This window comes from Numida meleagris, chromosome 1 (genome assembly GCF_002078875.1).
Source record: "Numida meleagris isolate 19003 breed g44 Domestic line chromosome 1, NumMel1.0, whole genome shotgun sequence".
Taxonomy (NCBI): domain Eukaryota; kingdom Metazoa; phylum Chordata; class Aves; order Galliformes; family Numididae; genus Numida; species Numida meleagris.
Window position 1 is genome coordinate 176,878,923 of NC_034409.1, and position 21,234 is coordinate 176,900,156.

The 21,234-nt window shown below is 37.3% G+C and overlaps 1 protein-coding gene across 10 annotated transcripts in view; it reads right to left on the bottom strand.

Moving 5' to 3' along the window:
• The window catches only part of ZMYM2 (zinc finger MYM-type containing 2), a 93,710-nt gene that overhangs the window by 12,648 nt on the left and 59,828 nt on the right, over positions 1 to 21,234 (bottom strand). For all 10 annotated transcript variants that reach the window (XM_021379880.1, XM_021379834.1, XM_021379824.1 and 7 more), the window contains 7 exons: positions 13,814 to 13,986; positions 7,893 to 8,058; positions 6,937 to 6,971; positions 4,894 to 5,023; positions 4,607 to 4,722; positions 3,641 to 3,812; positions 1,326 to 1,433 (listed from right to left, as the gene is read on the bottom strand). In XM_021379880.1, the coding sequence (XP_021235555.1) occupies positions 1,326 to 1,433; positions 3,641 to 3,812; positions 4,607 to 4,722; positions 4,894 to 5,023; positions 6,937 to 6,971; positions 7,893 to 8,058; positions 13,814 to 13,986 (900 nt within the window). The remainder of the gene's footprint in view (positions 1 to 1,325; positions 1,434 to 3,640; positions 3,813 to 4,606; positions 4,723 to 4,893; positions 5,024 to 6,936; positions 6,972 to 7,892; positions 8,059 to 13,813; positions 13,987 to 21,234) is intronic.

Consider the following 21,234-nt stretch of genomic DNA (forward strand, 5'->3'; position numbering starts at 1 on the left):
TTCAGATAAACTGTTTTCAGTTCCTATTTACAAAGGCAGAGGCCTAGCCCGTGCGAGATGTTGTAGTCATGTCAATATACAGATAAATACTATTTTGATATACAGCCATTTAATATTTTAGGTTTAGGATGAAGGACTATTACGTCAGACAAACAAGCAGAATGGAAAGATTTAATTCTGCAAGTTCTAAATTTATTTACTTTACTGAAGATGCTTTATCTCTCATGTAAATATCAAACAACTTCACTAAAAACAACACTCTTCTGAAGATTATTCCAATTTCACCACCTTACTACTCAAGACATCTTTCGAAGTATTACCAAGTTTAATCACCAAAAGGAAGAAAATGGGTCCAGATAAAATAGCACTAAAACACAAAGATTTAAGAACATTACCCCAGACTAAACACCAGTCTTTCTCTTGCTATCTAATATCAGAAACACTTCAACACAATTATCATAGAATCACAGAATAGCTTGGGTTGAAAGAGACCTTAAAGACCATCTAGTTCAAACTCCCTGCTGCAGGCAGGGTTGCCAACCACTAAGGAGGTCAGGCCGCCCAGGGCCCCATCCAACCTGGCCTTGAACACCTCCAGAGATGGGGCATCCACAACTTCTCAGCACCTCACCACTCTCTTAGTGAAAATTTTCCCCCGACATCTAATCTAAACCTGCCCTCATTTAGTTTAAAATCAATCCCCCTTGTCCTATCCTCATCTACCCATGTAAAAAGTTGATTTCCTCCCTGCTTATAAGCTAACTTTTAGTACTGGAAGGTCACAATCTATTATAAACTAATATTGTTTACTATTCCACTTTAATTTCTTCCTTTATTTTTCCCCTTCTCATGTACCAAGCCTTGCTTATTAAGAGGATTAAAAAATACATATAGTATATCTTGCTAGTAAACTTTCTCAGAGCAATGTCAATCCTTTTTCCTAAACCCAAGTGACAACATTCAAATTAGACAGGCAGCAAACTGAGCAACTCAGTCTGAGCAAGTAGTGTGGTTATCTACAGCACAAGGAGGCTTTCAACAGCAGATACAGAAGTTAGCCAGGGAAGATATGAGTTATATGCCCAAGAGAAGCTATGTCAAGGGAGGTTCTAACGATATCTGAGAGTTTTTTTGGATCTCGAATTGATTAGGATACAGTGAAAAGCAACAAAGACTATTTGCGTGCATTATATAGAGAGCAGTAGAAATAGCAGTCAAGAAGGGTCTCAAAGTAGGGATTTTCATGTTATTTCAAATATTACCTTTTTCAAATATGTCAATTTCATAATATTTCAAAATGTTTATTAAAATTATAGAAAAAATACCTCTTGGAAAGTCTATTTCAATATCAAGGTCTGGCTCATATGGAACATCTGGCAAGCTTGTCCATGCCTCTGTTTCTGAATTTAGTAGATTTGACTCAACTATCACACCTGCAAATAAAATAAATTAAAAAGGAAAAGTTATTGTACTTTAACTAACAAGGATTAGTAAAAAAACAAAAAAGGGGGGGCAGATATAGAGCATTTTAACCTCAGTGGTTCTGAAACTCCTTTTTCTGCTCATCAGTATCCTTGGTTTTGTTGTTCTTAGGATATCAGATTTACTTCTCCAATCTGATTTCCCTAAACGAAAAAGATACTAGCCCATCTGTCCTTCTTCATTAAGATGAATTTCAGTGTACAGAACATCAAATACTAGATAATCTGAATCACATCAACTAATCACATAACAAATTAGCTTGAAAAATGTAACTATTTTTCTACATGATTTTGCCAGCAACAGAAAGGACTTTCAAGACTGTGAAACAGATCCTACAAAAGCAAACAAGGAAGTCAGGCTGACAGAAAACAAAAGCTTGAAACTTCTGGCGAGGACAGACTTCTTCAGTTCTCTGCAAAAAAAAAAAAAAAGCAGGCTCTGATCCCATACATCTACTCAATCAGCTACCTGTATGCAGCAAATGAGAACAAGGAATTACAAATGACAACACAGAATCACATACAGATTGGTTGAGATTGGAAGAGACCTCCAAAGGTAAAGCTCCGCTTACAATTGCCCAATTGTCTGGCTTTGTTGCCAAGGGTTGTTGAAGTTGCTATAAGGTGCAGAGTTTGCTCTGCATTTCAGTCTTTCACAGAATCACAACATCACAGAACAGCTGAGTCTGGCAGGGACCTCCAGTGCCCAGGACCATGTCAAGGAGGCTTTGGAAGATCCCCATGGAGCAGATCCCACAGCCTCCAGGCAGCCTGTGCCAGTGCTCCATCATCTGCAAGCACAGCAGTGCTGGTGTTCAGAGGGAACCTCCTGTGCGCCAGTTTGTGCTCAGTGTCTTTTGTCCTGGCACTGGGCACCACTGTAAGAGTCTGGCTCCATTCTCTCGTTACCCTCTCTTCAAGTATTTCTGGACATTGATGGGATCCGCCTGAGCCTCCTTCAGGGTAAGCAGTTCCAGCTCACTCAGCACCTCCTCATGGGAGAGATGCTCCATTCTCTGCATCATCTTGGTGGCCCTCCAATGGACTCTTTCCAGTATGTCCAAGTCAGTCTTGCACTGGTGGCCCAGAACTGGACACAGTACTCCAGAACTTTGCAGTGCCACCAGAAACGTCCATCTTTACTGAAGGAATGGCAGCCTCCCCCTCCTGGGGCTGGCAATTTCTGCAGCCCTGCTGACCTCCTGTACATTAGGCCCAAGTCAGAAGTTTGTGTTATTTATCAATGCCCACTGAGATATCTGTTGAAAGAGCTTGAAAACAAACTTCACCTGAATCACAGAAAAATCTTGAAGTCTGATTTATGGCAAATTGGAGGCAAATTCTAAGAAGGCAAATTCTCCTGAGAAGATACAGAAGAACCTTCACAATGTCGGCAAGCAGAGTTGGGAAAGAGGGACAAAGAGACGTGTGCATTGGAAAAAGAGTATTACAAGATATGCAGGATTTTTTGATCTTTGGTTGTAAAATTGTCCCAGAGAGAGTTCTCTCTTTTTAAGTGAGCTGCTGGAATTAGAAAACTATTTCAACATCACAACCTCAGTGATATATCAGCTGATGTATTACTATCTCAAAGGAGATGACAGATGTAGATGAGGATTAATCAAGAGCCAAAGCAGTATTAGGTAATCTGGTTTTGTTGACTACAGCTCCACTTTCAAAATACATATTCCTCTAAGTTTTAGAAGTCTATGTGCAATGTAAAATGTGCCCAATAAAGTATTATCACAAAGAGACCGGGTCCCTGCTGTGTTCAAAGAAAGCTGTGTTCACACCTAAGACTCAGTACGGACAACACTTCCCCTAAAGATTTGACTGGAGAGATTCTGGAAGGAAGAACTGGTTATGGCTTGTTTTGAGTTACACTAAGGAGAAAATGTGTGACAAGCAAGGAGTACACCGCTGTTTTAAAAACAAAGCTATGGTAGAGCACACCAGAGTCATACAGCAGACTTCAGAAAGTTTTCTGTATTTTAACTGTGATAAAACGCTCTATAACGACTTAAACAATTAGATTTCAACTTAATATAAGAGCTCAGTAATAGCGTTGTTCTATAGAAAGAATCTTGCCTAACATCAAAAATATTTCTCCCTGTACATCTCAGCACTCCAAAGAACCAAAAACATGGTAACTAACTCACTGGCTGCATCAGAAACTTCTGCTTTTCCCTCACGTTCAGGCACCATCCCTGACAAGGTCAGTAGGTCCGTTTCCAGAGGATCTGAGGGCGCTTTCCCCCTCAGTTCTTCTATTGCTGTGAAGATTTTCTCAGTGCTGTCCAGAGTAGTGGGCAAGAAAATGGGAACTGGCACCTGCGTAGACAGAGAGGCGAGATAATTAGAAAAGAAAAAGCAGCTGCAACAAAGCATCAACAGCAACACCAACTCTATGCTCTTCTTCTAAAAGAGGGTTAAAACAAATTAAAAACCATATCACTTCAGTGTGAGCTCGAAGGACTGCTAACAGGTTAAATGATTCAGAACAGAAGGGAGAGCAGTAAAAGACAAAAAAGAAGTATAACAAACAAGTGTGCATAGTAAAAGCAGAAAGGATTTTGGAGCTCTCCACCTCAATGTGACTGTAACATCAGACTAACAATTTGGACAAGTCAACATCCTGTTCTAGTGACTTGTTTATGAAATATGGAATTTTAGGAATTTAGGGTTTCTTTCTACTGTTTGGATAAGATTTGGTATGTAAATGATAAAAAATCAACCTAAGAGTTATTTTCTCAGCACAAGATTCCTTTCTTGTTTTTCTTCCTTTATTCTGCTCCGTCATCCCTCTCTAACACAGTTTCCCCATTACAAACAAGAACAAATCTTGTTTAATACTTATTCAGAAAACAAAAGCATCACCCAGAATTTTCCCTAACAAGTTCAGCAGCACATGATTTTCACACTGAAAGAAGGCAGATAGTTCCTAAAGAGCAATCATGAAATTACGTGCCAGTGTCAGATTTCTGATTCTAATTTAATAAGCAGTGCACTGGTATCCTTGCGGACGTTTAGGTGGAGCAGGAGGAGAACAGTCAGCAGTGCAAAGCAGTCCCTTGCATGGATGTGAATGAATGCCAACTTAAACATAAGGCTGAAGTCTCACTTACAGGAACAGGAATCGATGTAGGAACAGGAACAGTTTGGCTATACATGTTCATAGGCACCGGGACATAGACGGGTACAGGAATAGGCACTGGGACATATTCTTTTTTCCAATCATCTTCTATTAAAAGAAAAAAGAAAAAGGCAAACTCTGCAGAAACTTAAAATGTATTTTACACCTGCAGGTTAGGGGAAAAAAAATCATGTATTTGCAATATCTTCCAATAAAATAACAGTTAAAAAAAAACCTGCAAGGATGAAATAAGTGGTGCTAGCACAATTCAGGAGCTACCTGTCTGACAAGACTTTGTCTGCATATGAGGTTTACAGTACGTGGCTTTCGTCATTGTCAAAGGCTTGCACAGAACTGCCTTGTTCTTCATCTCCCTGTTAGGTGTTGGGGAAGGTGGTGGCGCTGACCCCTACAGACAAGCAAATAAGAGAATATGTTGTTGTTGCACTACATTGATTTCAACACAAAGTTTTTAAATTTAATGTATCAGCTGATACTCTCCATGTACAAGATACTGAAGAGGAAGCTCACAGCACACAACAGCACTATGTTTCTCTCTTTAATTGCAAGCTATTGTGCATTCTAGCAATGAGCTGCCGCTACCAGGAGTGTCACATAGCTGTGTTTTGCATAGTCTAGGCTAGCATTTCAATTCCTAGCATTCCAATTCACAACTTCTGCTACTTTTCTTTTAATTCCTTGTCTACATGAAAGTACAACTTAAACTACTTTATAATTTAAAAATAACTTTAGCTGTAAAAATAATTCACTATGAATAGCAAAACAAACTTTTGGCTCAAGGTCTGATCTTCTTAGGCAGGCCACAATCCAAAATCACCTACTGCCCCCAAAAAAGTATTTCTAAATAAAATGTTATTGCTACACTCTTTACTATCCAACGTACGAATGGTGAGCTCCCCCTGCTGCCTCTACAATAGCATCAACATACTTGGAAATACCACATAATGCTCAAACAGCGTTCTTACAGTCAACAGGTAAAAATATTTTGCTCCAAATACATTTTTTTGAGCACTGGTACCAAGACTGCCACTTTTACTTGATCATACACATTAAGACTAGCATCACGTGTCCTCACACGGAAAGAATGTGAAGTCACAAGAATGGTAGGAGAATTTATTTAACAGGCAGCACACCTTCTAAAATGTGAACAAATAACTGAATCACAAATAGTTTTTATCTGATGGTCCATCATTTTTTAAAAATATATTAATATCATTGAAAGCTATTAAATCTAAAATGTTTTTAACATGATGGTTTAACACGCTATTAAATATGTCTCCAGTTATCTAAGTAATCTTACTTTGCGTTTTTCATTAACTCGTTATAAAATGCCACCAATATACTTCCACTTAAGTCTAAGATTTAGCTTACAGAAGCCTCTTTTCAGGTGAGACAAATTTCTCCACTGAGAAGTAGCTGCTATTGAGATCTTCTGTGTGAGAAAACAAAGCCAAGTTTTACACAAAATACACTAAGCTCAATTTTGAAAAGTATTATTAATAATGAGATTAGGAAGAAATTCTTTACTGTGAGGGTGGTGAGACACTGGAACAGGTTGCCCAGAGAGGATGCGGATGCCCCCTCCCTGGAAGCATTCAATGCCAGGCTGGATGGGGCTGTGAGCAACCTGGTGTAGAGGGAGCTGCCCCTACCTATAGCAGGGGGCTTGGAACTAGATGATCTTAAAGGTCCCTTCCAAGCCAAACCATTCTGTGATTCTATATTTGTGACAAACTGTCAAAAACTGATGGACTCCAAACAAAGGCTGCTGCTCCACTCAACCTCACAGACAGCACCCCTGCAAGGAGCTCATGCTTCCCCACCCTGCCACCAATCCAACCCTGTGTACCTGTACCTAACCGTTCTGCTCTTCAGAACTACAGTTTAAGAACAGAAGCTTTGTGTTTTCAGCCTTTCAAAGCTGCAGTACAACCTTGATACTCTAACTGGCCAAGAAAATTCCCTTTCTACACTCAATAAGCACAGTTCATCAGCTGAAAGAAAGGAGATACACACACTTTGTGAACTAACTTTTAAGCAATGTGTTCATGCAGTACAGACATAAAATACGTGGCTGCTGATTTCTTTTTCAAGAAGACGTTGAATAGAAAATATGAACATTTAAGAAGTTAATTTCAACTACTAATGTAACAAAGACTAACAAAACCCACAAAGTCATATCAGTATCATTCTAAGATACTCATTTGTGGCATTTTTAATAGCATCACTTTAAGCCACCAGCACTTCCATTTCCAATGCATCTAATTAGGTTATATACTTATATAATATAGATGTACTTACTGTTATTTTTGTTCGAGGAGTTTGACAGCCCTGATCTAAAAACGAAAGAAAACATTTTTTAGATTTTTTTCTCCCTCTTTCAGTATCAGAGCAAATGTCAACATGTATCACCAAAGTACCATTAATTTAACAGTGCTGCTCAGCACTGTATCACAGGTGAGGACTGAGCTTGACACTTCTCACTCAGGCACCTCACTACTCCAGCATGACCCTCACACGAAGCCAAAAGTCAAATCAATGCTACAGTCAGCTGTAAGCAAAACTTGATTCAGAAGGTAAATACAAAAATATTTAAATATGAAAACAGTCATACAAATAAGCTGTGTTAGTATAATTAAGTAAAATGAGAAGTTTACTTGCATGCTGACATGCCATTTAGATCCCATGTAAATACACATTCTGCTCCCACCAGAAAATTAAAGGCATCTATTGACAATAGAACAAAAGAGCAACACGCTCTTCATGCCTAGATGCTTTCATTTTGTTTTGTTTATAATTTTCATTTCTTTCCTTTTAATTCCATTTACTTATTTCCTTTTAATTCCAGGTGTGTATATCTGCAATCTGCGACCAAAATATGCTTTGAAGAGAAACGTTCCCAACAGAACAACTAACAACAAACCAGAGCAAAATCAGAGTGGGAAACACTTGGCATTCCCATGAAGGTAAAACACCAAAATTATGCTTAGCCTGAAGAGGTTTGTTTTTTATAAAAAGTCGTTACAAAAGAGTTTGATTACTGACATTGTTTCAGCTCTCAAAAGAGCAACAAAGTAAAGGTTAAGATAAGAAATACAGAGCAGATCAGTAAGTTATGCCTCTGGTGATCAAATGAAGATGGGCAGTCTCTAAGCGAGCAAGTTTGCTACAACAAATAAATAATTCAAGCAGTTTTGAATCTTTGGTTTAGAACAAGAATTTTGTTTGCCATTTAGCAGCCACAAGGCAGCACGTACCGTATTGTAAGTTCTCTGGTCCTTTTTGGGTTGCCAGATTTGGTTCATTTTGTTGACAGTAGAAACGGAGCAAACAGTGCTGATCACAAAAGTGTTTCATTTCTCCACGCCACTGCACTTTCTCTCTGAGAGTTCCTTGTGACTTACAACAGTCACACCGTGCAGCCTTAATGCAAAAAAAAAAGATTTGCACATTTCAAAAAAGTCTTGAAAAAAAAATCACATTTACTTTTAAAAAGGTTACATTTTTAGAAGTACTAAAGCACTGTTACTGCTACACAGCTACTTTTCACTTATGTAGACCCTGACATTTACATGACCCTCTAACCTGCATATACCAACACATTGGTCACTTCACTTTCAACTGTTTGCTGGGACTTAATGCCTAGAATGAGTACGCTGGTTTCACTTAAACACTAAGTCCTTGAAAACTGCTCATTTCTACACATTCAGAAGAAAAATAAAAACCGTATGTAACTATTTTCATTAATTCCACTGCAACATTCTGCAAAACAGGAGCAGAAAGAAACTGAGACTCCTTCATGACTTCCTTGAACCCACGACACGTGCCATCCCCCCGCATTTCTCCCAAAGTTTCATGGCTTTTTTTTTGTTCTGTTTATGACTTAAGCCAAAATCACTTCTCTAGGGATCAGATCAGAGCCCACTGGTGGAAAGAACTTTTCTGTTCTCATTATTTTGGTACTTCGACAACAATTTTAGATTTCGAGTATTAGTTCTTCCAAGTTTCTCTCATTATTTATTACTAACAAAACCAGCTCCAAACTAAAGAGGACTCCCGATAGCAAAGAACTTGAAACTCAAAACTCTGTTCTTCTGCATTCCTAACTAAACATTTAAAAAATGTATGCTTCCCCACGCCGGAGGATAACTTCATGAGGCATCACTAATAACAACATTTTTCTACTAAATTGGTTCCACTGAATTTAATCAGCCATGATACAATCTATTCGAACAGCACTAGCCCCATCTTCCGACGTTTGGTAAGCAAAGCGTTGGTTGCACTATTCCTCCCCTTCGTATTTGCTTTCAACCTCTATCCCAAAGTGGTCTTTAAAACTAAGTGGAAAAAAATAAACGCTTTATGGATGCTTAGGAATCCAAAATAATTCAACCTAGCAGTATAGCCGGGAGAGGAAGAGGGAAATTATGACAGTATGCAACACAAAACATTAGTATGTAAAGCCACAGACAACACTGGAGTTAGGCACAAGGCTCCGATGGCTGAAAAAGTGGTCCAACTGTAGTTCTCACAACTCCAAGTAAGTATCAACAGGCCAATAGCTTCACATGTTAAAAGTAATTAAATGTGAGTTCCTTCTCTGTACTTGACCAGTTCAGCCACATTCTCTGGCAATGCAGGAAATTCAGGTCTCAATTGTCATTTTCAAATATTTAAAATGATAATACAAGAAACTTGTTTCTAACAGGATAGGAAGCTTCAAATATATATGTAATATATATATTTATATGCTTAACACATGTTTATTTGAAGGAAATAGTATGTTTTAACCTGTCTGGCAGCAATTAAAGCAAATAAAGCAATTAAAGGTGCCACTGGAAGGAGAAGTAGCACTTTTCCCTCCCCGTGGTGCAGGCACCGGCAGTACTGCTCATGCACCTGCATGGTACAAGGTCAGGGACCTGCATCACCCCCTTCCTCCCTCACTTTGTTACATTTGTCACTTTGACTTTCTGCTGATGCTGAGCCACAATTCATTTTGCAGCATAAGATGTTCTCAGAAGGACAAAAGAGCAAGTAAACTGCATTCATGGAAGTGAGAGTGTAAAGTCCTGCCAGAAAAGCTCAGGCTTATCATTTAGGGAAATGGTGAACCTTCAGCTCAAGTGCATCTTTCCAAAGCCACCAAAAAGCTGAAATATTGGTGGGAAAAAATAAAATCATATATAATTTGCTTTTTTTTTTTTTTTTACATCTCAAGCCCATCTAACAGTGATCATTCTGAATATCATTCTGATATTCTGAACTGCTGCATACAGCTTCACTATCGAAGTACCACTTCTGTTTTCTCTGTCCTTTAAAGAAAAAAAGGTGCTAAATCATGTAAAATGCAGGAACTACTTGTAGCTACTATTTTCTCCCTCTCCTTTTTTTGCTCTTTCATTCAAGTTTTTGAATAAGCAAGTTACTGCCACTCCTGGGCTGCAACTATGGTATTTAGGTGAAAAAAAATCAGTTTGCTTCAACCTGGTAAATCACCATTCCTTAGCAGAAGCCCAATATTCCTCTGTGCAGATACTTCTCTGCATTCAGTACACTAATTCTAAATATTTACACAATCATTTCTGAAGTCAATACTATTAACTTCTTCACGCACTGAAGTTTCCTACTACTTGCTTACTCTGTCCACTTCCCTGACCATGAAATTACTGAAAGGAAAACTGAATTCAGGATGTTCTGCTTTTTCCCTTCCTTACCCTTTCCATTTGTTTTCATTTTGGATACCAACACGATACATGAACTAAAACCCCCAAATCCCTACTTTCAAGTCCTTCTATCTTTCCGTGCTCCATCCACACCTAACTCCATCTCCACTTGTGACTGTTTTTTGGTCCAATTCTTTCCCCAGGTCTGACTTCAACAAGTTCAAATTACCAGCACCAATCTAAAAATGTATAAATCAACACCGTTTGCTCCAGAGTTGGTTTAAAATCCAACTCAGCACATGGGGAGCTCTTTGTGTTTTTTTTTAATCCTTCACTGACCTGTTCCCAATGTTCTCCAGTGATCTGGACTGGCACTCATTTGACATTATCTTAGCTGTCTATTTTGAGCTACTTTGGTTCAATCTACATCAAGCAAGAAGCAAGAGGGGTTTCCAGAGAGTGACTGACTATAAGAGAAAGGAGAACAACTGTTCTAGAAGTGTACCTCATTGGAATTGAGATGCCTAACTATACAATGGCTAAATTTGGACAGGAGAAATTCCACACGAGAAACTCCAAGGTTGTCTTTTTGCCTTTACCATTTAGATTAATACCCGCTGTACTATTTCAAATTTTATGATGGTTGCGAATTACAGCATCTGCAGCTCACTAGCAATAACAATTTTGCTTATGCCTCAGACTGTGGCTCCCCACCTTCACATTTAGTCTCAGCTATAGACATCTGACCTCTACTGAATATGCAATTATTACCAGACATGTTCAGTCCAATCGCTATTCCACTGTTGACTTGAATGACCTATATTTGGACTTCAGCAGTGGTATTTTCAGCAATACTTCACAACACATATTTTAAGAAACAGACTTCTGTAGTTCTCTCCATACAGAATATTCTTTTTCAAGGTACTTTCAGTTCTCTAGTACGAGAAACATCAAATGATCAAAATCATCATCAAACAGGCTACTAAAATATTTATACTGACATCTGAAAAATGACAGAAATTACCATCCTAACCACAGCATGCAATTTGAGTTTACAAGAGGAGCTCTCATAACATAGGGAGCTAGCCTCAAGACACCTGAAGTTTTTATTCTTTTCTTAGAAGTGCACTGGACACCATACTAGAGAAATTTCCTCAGAATTTGGCACCAACTGATAATTTCAGCTGTCATTCACCAGATGGTGATGACTGAACTACTCTTCAACATTTCAATCACTCATATTAAGTTTGAGGAATACTTCTAGATAAGTTTGATGTGTTTCTACCACTGCTACATTTTTCTAGCATTCTGTGATGAGAACTTTGGCGTCCAGGGAAGCTCTCCCATAAATAAGTGTTTTTAAAAGTTAAGATGTTTTCCAGATAATTACATGAGAAAAAATGTGTCCATAAAAAAAAAGTAGACAAAGAAGATGGAGACAAACACTTGTTTAATGAACACAATGGTGATGTTAAAACATTACTAAGTTGTTACTACTCATTTCTCTTCATGTACACATATATTGCACCTCCAAAATAACAGTAGACATTGCATAAATGAGACAAAGCTCATACATAGATATCTACTCTCTTAAGAAGCTAACAGACAAAACAGCAAATGAAGTACAAATTGAGGGAGGGATCCATATCTCGTCTACCTTCCTATATTTTGATCATTATCTATTTATGGCTAGGTAAGAACATTCACTAACAATCCACTACAAAACCCAATATATTTGGAGTGACTTTTATAAAAGAGGGGAAAGTTACCAGCAAGAATGTAAAGGAAAAAAGGACAACTCTAGCAAAATACACATACCAAAGCCTATTACAGGCCTTCTTTATGTAGAAAATCCCAAACTCCTATAATCAGAACTGAATTAGGCAAAGACTACGAACTATTTGAAAAAAAAAATTAACCAAGAATTCAACACCACATAACACTAGTTCCTCTAGCAAGCACAAAAACATGTAACACTTCAGTATTCTCTAGAGTATCAAAAGTCACTAGTTAACAGTTATTTTGCTTAAATTACGTTTCCAGGGCACATCTGATTCTCCTGTACCAGAGTATCAAGAGCATTTCTTAAGCAGACTTTAATGGGCCAATTAAGTTATTGCTTCATCCCACAGATCTGAAGGATAATTTGCTGTTAGAGTTTAAGTGTTTTCAAAAATCTGAACCACAGTACAAACTTCCATAGAAGTTTACAGCATATGAGACTAGTTTGGTACACTCACCCCCAGTCTATTATTCACTGAATCCCTAAGAGATCTCTAAAGCATACCACAGCTTTATTAGACTCTCTAGAAGGCACTTTTTATAGAGGGATAAACTTCATCCCACACCTCAAGTTCTAAGACATATTGAGTAAGTATTATTGTATGGAATAACATTTTAGTAAGTCTAAGAACTTTGCAGCCAAGTTTGTCACCCTGTTTGCACATGAGACAGAAGATTCTGGTCTTCAGTAGTTTTCTTTCAGGAATTTCTAAAAGGACTCTGTACATTACTCAAAATGAAAACTTTACAATGTTGGGTAGTAACACTTCTGGAACCTGCCATTCCAAAGGATCAGATACATCTTCGGATTCAGTTTCGTTATGGTAGGTAAATCATCTTGAATTACAGGACTTGAATCTAGCTCTCTAAAATTTCAAGCTTTTTATTGCCTCTCAGGCTGCGCACAGAGTTTTGGTAAGCTGATGAATTTTGTACTGTCTCTTTTTGCTACTGCATCCACAAGTGTTGTTCTTGGTTTGATATTATCAGTGTCGCTTTCCAGGATGTTCACACCAAAGACCAAATATTTTATCCATGTTTCTAATTGCAGGTTAAATCCAGTCCAATCTCACCTTACTGTCTTTCAAAAAATGAAAACAGAACACTACTTAACATGAACTCTGCTGATTGTGCTTCACAAGGTAGTTAAAATTCCAGAGACTTAGAAATAGATGCCATCACATTTGACTTAAACTTTTATTATAAATCCACTTGGTCTTGCTTTTCCCCTTGTCATCCTTTCCACTCTGAAATAATGAAAAATCAAAGGCCCTGCAGTTCATGCTGTGGGAAAAGGCAAAAAAGGAGGCAGAAAACAGGAAGATGAAGAACTGCCAACCTAGTTTACCATCAGTCAACTCAAGGTATCATCCAGCTGCTATTAACAGTGTTTTCAACATTCTGAATACACATATAAGTAATTTTGACAAGAAAAATATGGTATCAATTGAGGGGTAAAAAACGTGATTGTAAAGTACATAGAAGGTTTTTTTCTGCACCTCAACACTTCCTTGCCAAATGAATCAATAAATCAGATGGTAGAAACACTGCTCTAAGTTCTAACAAAACTCAAATTATGAAAATAATACATCTGCTTTTTGTGTAGCAAATGCTTTGCTGAAGTAAGCCATACTTGCTGCACAGTCCTTGAGATATCCTCACATGTGCATGTTTGATTTTATTTTTTTTTTAAACTTTGGAGCTCTTTTCAAAAATTCTGAGTTACTTGCCTTGTAGTACCAGTCCTGAAATTTTTTACAGCACTCTTCACTGCAGAAATCTCTCACTACACCATCAAGTTCCTTAGTTGCTCCCTTTTTGCACAGCTGTGAGCAGTAATTACAAGTAACACATCTCAGTCCTAACCGTCTTGCAAAGTCTTGTTTATATAGCAGCTTGCAGCCTGGAAACAGATTTTAAACATTAGGAACAAAGTAATTTTTACAGAGAGATATCACAGTTAAGAGTTAAATATTGAAAACAATGTCTAACAATTGGGGCTTCAGAAAAATTCGGGTTGCATAATACACCATATTTCAAGACATTTTTACCTGAAAATCTTTCCTGCACAACTCTGTGGTTTCATGTGATATCTACATCTCTCACAAAACACTATGCTTGAATCTATGCTTATCAAATCCCTGAATAAACAGCCAGAAAAATTACATAATTTGTTTTTCAGACAGACCCCTGCAGAAACGTTGTCTTGGGATTAACTTGTTCGGTTACATATTCTAAGAATGCTATATATCCAGACAATGACAAGCAGAAATTGTAAGCTAAGCAACACTACGCACTAAAACAATACCTATCTTCAAGTATCTTGTTTCTACTACTACTTTCATTCGTGTTAGTACAACAAACCACTTCGACAACTCATTTGTTTTTAAGAACACAAACAGGTACTTAGATGACCTAAGAACTGAAGAGTTTCCTAAAAAAAATAAAAATGCAACTACAAAGTAAACAATTACAAGTTCTGTGAATGTTAATGCTATAAGTTCACAAATTAAATTTGTGTAAGATCTGTATTCAACGCATCTTACTTTTTGTGGGTTTTTTATTTGCATTTGCTAGGAAATCGTAACTCCAAGGTCATCATAACAAGAGCTATATTCTTCAATAATCTGATCCTCCCTCAAGCAAATTGGAAAAGACATTCTAAAGTACTAATGCATTCAAAGATGAGTACTGTAGCTATTACATAGGCTATTTGAGAACATAATGTATTTAAACTACCTCAAATCTAGTGTCTGTTCAAGTCGATGCTTAAATCTCTACAATTGTGCTAATACACAATTGTCCACGCATCTCTATAATTGTGCTACTTTTACATAGGAGAACAGTATGAACAGATGAAGCAATTGCCTATATTAAACATTGGAGGGACAAGATAACATCTACACACATTACTAATCCAAGGTACTGTGGCTGCTTTTATGATCTCCCAAATATCATAGTACCACCAAGACCAGAACTCAACTCTTCGTAGTACTCGCTCTGCTGGTGCGTGCTGTCTACCACATGCAGACTTCTGTACTGCTCAATAAGGAAATGCAATAAGTGATATGTACTTCCTATGGTATACTTCCCATTTTCCTATGGAAAATATCATTTAAAATCTGCCTTGTGCTGTTGTCTACTAGGGAAGAATTTGGTATTCTGAATTTCAGTTAATCAGATACCAATTTCAAAATCACTAAAATGTGAATGCAAGTGAAAACTGCAGCAGACAGCATTTTTCAAAGCAAAAGGTTACTGAGGAATTTTAACTTCCAATGATACAAATTATGCTAAAAAATTAAATTTGCTAGCAAAATCAAAGCAATAAAATTACAGAATATCATACAAATTAAATACACTGTACATAACTTTGTTTTCAGTTGATTTTTTTTAAGTTATAACTCAGATTCCATTACAATAGAATAAACAATACTATTAACACGCAGTAAACAGTGCAGTGGGTAATAGCCAAAGCAAGCAACCATCCTTACAGTGTAACTCATTTGAAAGTTAAATGCACTGCTCTGAAGGAAATAATAACCCTGAAGGTTACCAGCATGTGCAAGCAATGACTTCAAAGTACTGGTTAAAGTACAGAAAATTTCTTGCTAGTATCTTCTCTGGTGGCTATAATTCTCATTATTGTATGTGGCATCAGAGTCTTCCCACTTTTTTTTTTTTTTTTTTTTTTAACAGAGACAGCTCAGCACCACAACTTCTCCTCTTCAGCTGTGCCTTCGAAGAGCCATTCACTGCAGCATCCACTTTTTAAGACCAAAGCTAGTAAAAATACTCTATCACCAATCAGGTATGCTAGCTGGCTAAAAAGCCAACAAAATGAATGGATAAAATTTACATTTTTCTTGGCTGCTGAATTATAGAGAGTAAAATTGAAGACACTGCTGTTACATTAAAGGAAAGAAGAAAATCAGGACAGACATATTCCATTCTCCAGTCAAGCATAACCCACATCTCCGTGACTGATGAAAAATAATGTGTAGCGAAAACTAAGTAGGGAGAGACAAAACTCCTAAATTCAGCCCTCGAGAATAAACCCCTGAAAAACTTTTATTTTTAAATCACTGACTGCAGGATGTCTTAAAAAGGATAGAAAATCCATCTCCATAAAACTTCCCATGTTGACAGAAGACTGTTACATCTCTGAAGATTTCTACAATGGAAGCACAAGGCTGGTCTTTCCGCATCATATAAGCAAAATTCTTCAGAAATTGATGCCTGATTCTTTCTTTTTTTAATGTTTTTGTACTATGTAACATAATTCATTTATCAGGGAACTTTCGGTTGCTTCAAGCTCTCATCAATTCAGACAATGTGAAAACAAAATGCCTTTTTATAGCAATATAAAAGTTCTTTTTATAGGATATATTTTAATTAGGCTGTTGGTATTCTGTACATACCTAAAATGTAACTTTTCATCTTAAGGTTATGGTTTTGATTGGTCTGTTAATAATTTCTTTGAATTATGGAAAAAAAGTGTTCTCCTTTGGCAAAACTGACTTGAGTTCATTCAAACAACTTGATCTTCACAGTGAACAACAAAATCCCCAATTAACAGAGCAGTAGCACCCACGCTAGCTTTGAAAAAGTGACCAAGAAGTGGGCCTTAACTGACAGAACATCGTGGACGAGTAAACAAAAGGCAATGGTAGTCTGATATGTCTAATATCAACACTAGAATCCTACAGGTTTGGCCAGCATACCTGCCCTAGGAACTCAAGGTTCATGAATAAGCATTGCCTAATAACCAACAGCTGCCAGCCCCATCATTTCGAATGAAAAGATGCATGTAAATTCCAAACCCTTCAGGATTTCTGCTACAACACCATGTACATCAGTTCAAACAAGACTAGGTGAAGCCACTGGAGCTTTAAGCAATTCTAAGAGATTAGCTCTTAGTCATTTTAAAGAAGTAAGTGCAGGTCATTTGGTTACAGCTATACAGGTCACCAATTACATTCTTTATCAAGGTTTTAACACAGGACCTACCCTGAGATCAGTATCTATGAGAAATCACTTAAACAGTGTTTTATGATGTCTCTCCAACTCAAAATTTGAACCAGACACGAAAGAAGTTGCTAGTATCTGCATGATCAACATTAACACATCCTCAGCTAGGCTACTAAAATCATGGCTGCCAAACAAAATCAAGATCCAAATCCATCCTTTATTTAAAACTCCAACCTTCAGTTTCCCACATCCAACTGGAAGGAGAGATTAAGCATCTGAGCATGTGCAATAGCTTACTGGCAGGATGATACAGAAGTAGTTCTTCCAAGCCTTCACCTCAGACAAGCTAAATGTCAAGAGAGCTTCCTTTCTTTCAGCACTCCAGATCTTTCAGGTCCAGCCCTAGAGAGCTATTCATGGAAAAAAATATGCTTCATTTGACTGCCTGCAGACTAATGTAAGCAAGCTACTGGGAACCTGGTCCTATTCCACCAGTGGCAGCTACTTGAATTACTGGAAGTTCAGTACACTCACACATGAAGAAGCTGTGAAATAGAACTACTTCCAGAGTCTTCACCAACCTCTTGTTATCTCAAAGAATAACATATTTTATACAATGTAAATGTTCCATCCTAAAAGTAAATAGTTTTTTTTTTTTTTTTTTGTCACACAAAGGCTGTACTTAGATTACCTCTCTCTTCCTTCAAGCAACACAGCAGACTCACTGTTCTCTCATCCTGTATTAACATCAACTGTTATCCGTAGCAACTTCATCTAGATATGAATAACAACAGGTCTGTAATATCACAAACCTGTAATTCAACAGGTCTGCAATACCACAAGCGAGGCCTTGACAAACTCTGGAGCTGTGTTCCATCCACATTATTATGCCGCCTTCCTCTGCTCCCCTCCTCTGTACTGATTCAAGAGCCACCTCTTCCACATCCTTGTTTCTATCACCCCCAGTCTCTGGCTTCACAATAAGCATCACTATCCTCATGAAAAGAGATGAAAACCATCCAATGTTGGGTCTTGCTGGAATTACCATTAAAATAGACCCCATCCTCTCTGTATCCTGCTTCCTTCCATGTCTTCTGCAGAAGAACCTTTTATTACTTTACCATGTAAATACAGCTCACTTTCTACATATTCTAAACTTATCCTAGCCAATACTTCAGATCTTTAGTTCTTTTATTTCTCCTCCTTTCTACCCCCAATTCAGTTACTCAGTTTCTGCTTGTTCTTAAATCTAAGTTTATTATTCTCTCAGGTTAACAAGAAGCATATTTACCAGCTTTCTTTTTCTTGTGCTCATAATTTCAGCACCTTCAGTTGCCATCATCCCACATTTACAATAATCAATGTTGTCTTTGTATGAAGAACTGTCTCAAACCTCTTCAAAGAGGAAATAGTGGGATTAATACTGAAGAAGGCAGATCTAATGAAGACTGTTGTCAAACAATGGATAAGGTTTCAGGTTTCGCTCTTAAATTCTTTACCAAGTTAGAAATTAGCCCTACATGAACTAAAAATTTCAGATTCAGCATAACCTGTACTCAAGCATCAATGTTCTTCCACTACAGACAGACAGAAGATAAACATCATAACCTCCTCCTTAGTGCATCTCTAGCACTCAACATTTTCAGCTGTAGGAATGCTGTCAGAAGTATCAAAATTCACACTAATATGTAAAAATTGGAAAGCAATTCCAGAAGACACATATACAGCCAAGCACTAATTGGAAACTACATCCACACAGCCAGACTCTGCCACTCATGGCATCCCACAAAAACTGACTCTTTAGCTTTTCTGCATACATTTGTCTGGAAAGCATGGATCTGCTTTCCTTCAGCATAGCCAACAGCCTTCACTTGCTGCTTCTCCAGGGAGACAGTCTATTAAATATTTCATAAGGGGCTTCTCTGGTTTTAATGTTCTTTTCTACCTTAACTTCCCCTCTCGCCTTTTAATCAGCGAAAGAGTATTTTACAGTAATAGAATTTGTAATAGCCATCTGCAGCTCAAAAATATAATACCAGACTACTAAATAAGACAACATGGCCTGAACAACTGCTCTATGCCAATCACAGCTCATTAACAAATGCTGCCATGGCTAAATTTGATGTCAGGGATATTCCATAACAAATTTCCTTCGTAACTGTCAAAGCACATTGTACTCCCTCAGGAAAACTCCGGCACCTCAAAAATCCCTCTGAAGATGGCCTCCATTTTCTACTAACCAACCTGCCTTGTGGAAAAGAAACATTTTTCCTCATTAGCAATATGTCTCTTCAAATTGTGTAATGGATTTTTGAGGATCATAAATTCTACAGCATTTAAGATATTTTGCTCTTCATTTGTTCTATTTAGCCACGATATTCCAATTCATCGATGAATAAATCCTCAAAAGAAAGCCACAAGGAAGCCGATACTTCGGGTTAGCTTGTAGAGAGACTCATCGTGTGCTGCCCAAGGATGCAGTCAAAAGCAAAAGCAAACTCTAACATAGCTGTCAAAGCCGAAAAGATATCATATTTTAATATGGTAGGCCACTGTCAGAGCTGCAGAGCAGGAGATAACAGCTCTGTGAAGCACAAACCTGAAAGCTTGTCAAAGAAAAATTTTTATTATGCAAAGTAGTTAACTCTGATATAAAATTTTACACATACTAAATAAATATCACTTTTTCCTGCCAATACATTGTATACTACTTACCAACCCTTGATAACTTTATGAGGTCCCAATGCAAAATTGCATGCAATTAGTAAGTTGCAATTGACAAAAAATGGCCATAAAAACTTGTGCTTTGTTACCACCTTCAAGATTTTCTATGCATGATTTCATACATCTCTATAAACAGATAGCTGACAATGTAAAGTTAATTTTGGATGTAATTTCTTTATGTCCAATTTTGGGTAATTTCTTAAGTAGTTGTGAAAAGATCATATGTACGCATTTCTAAGAAGTTTAAAACATCAGTGTTTAGGCTATTCTCAGTTTCTGTAGCATTTTCATATAAATCTAAAATCAACTAAGCATTTAATAACATATTTAACAAACTACTCTGCAGAAATGCCTGAAAAAATGCCAACCTAAAATCCACAATGTTTTAACTAAATAAGTATCTTTCCTAGACAAACTAAAATTAGAACTCTCAATTTCCTCATTTTTTTTCCCACTTGTCAGCTCGGCAGTATTTCATAAAGGATTATATTCTATTTAGATGAAGTATCAAATCTTGCAGAATCTTGTACTTAGATGCACATAATTCCCAGAAACATAATAGCATACTATCAACATTATTATACTGCTGTTGGTTTTCTAGCTGAGCTTTAACTATATTACCCATTTGAAAAGAACTTTCAAGCATTGGATAACTGAGTTACTCCACAGCTTACTGACCTTTTTCCAAGAAGCAGACTATTGCATGTGAATCAGTGTTACTAAAATTAATACTATAAATTATTGAAATGTCTGTGTTATTTAAATCATAGCACTTAGTTCTATGGAAAACGTGAATTATATGCCAAATAAGTCTATGAAGAAGAAAGCGATGTTCATTGTAAAACATTTCCATTGCTGGACTGCCAAAGACTGACTTCTTCCTTAAGACCTGTAGAAAGGACCCTATCTTCAATTGCCTATGATGTAACTACACATCCATAAAAATTCACAAGGACCTTATATTATCATGTTTTAGCACGTATCTCATTTAATTCAGATAATGGTATTTTGGTAAGCCTCCCTAGTGGCACAACATAAGGATAGTTTAATTCCTAAAGACACAGAACCAGATTAAACTCTTACAACTAGTCAGTTCAGGTTGCTCATCTTCCACGTAGCATCCAAATTTCGGACAAAACCAGCAAAAGCATACTGTCCACCACAAAAGAATCAATAACCACCTTTAGCATGAATAATAGATCAGCTCTAATTATACTTTACTGTGATGGAAGTTTCAGCTGTTCACTGCACATATTTTCAAGCATCTCAAAAGACGTTATTAAGAAACAGAGTCGGAATCAAACTGCACAGAAACACTGATCCCAGAAACTTGAACACTGGTGACAGGCTTACCCATTTTGTAAGTGTATTTCTAAAATACAGAAATGCGTGCATGTGTAAAAAAACCTCAGGTCTGAAAAAATGTGAGCGGAGAATGATGGCACCTTCAGTACTC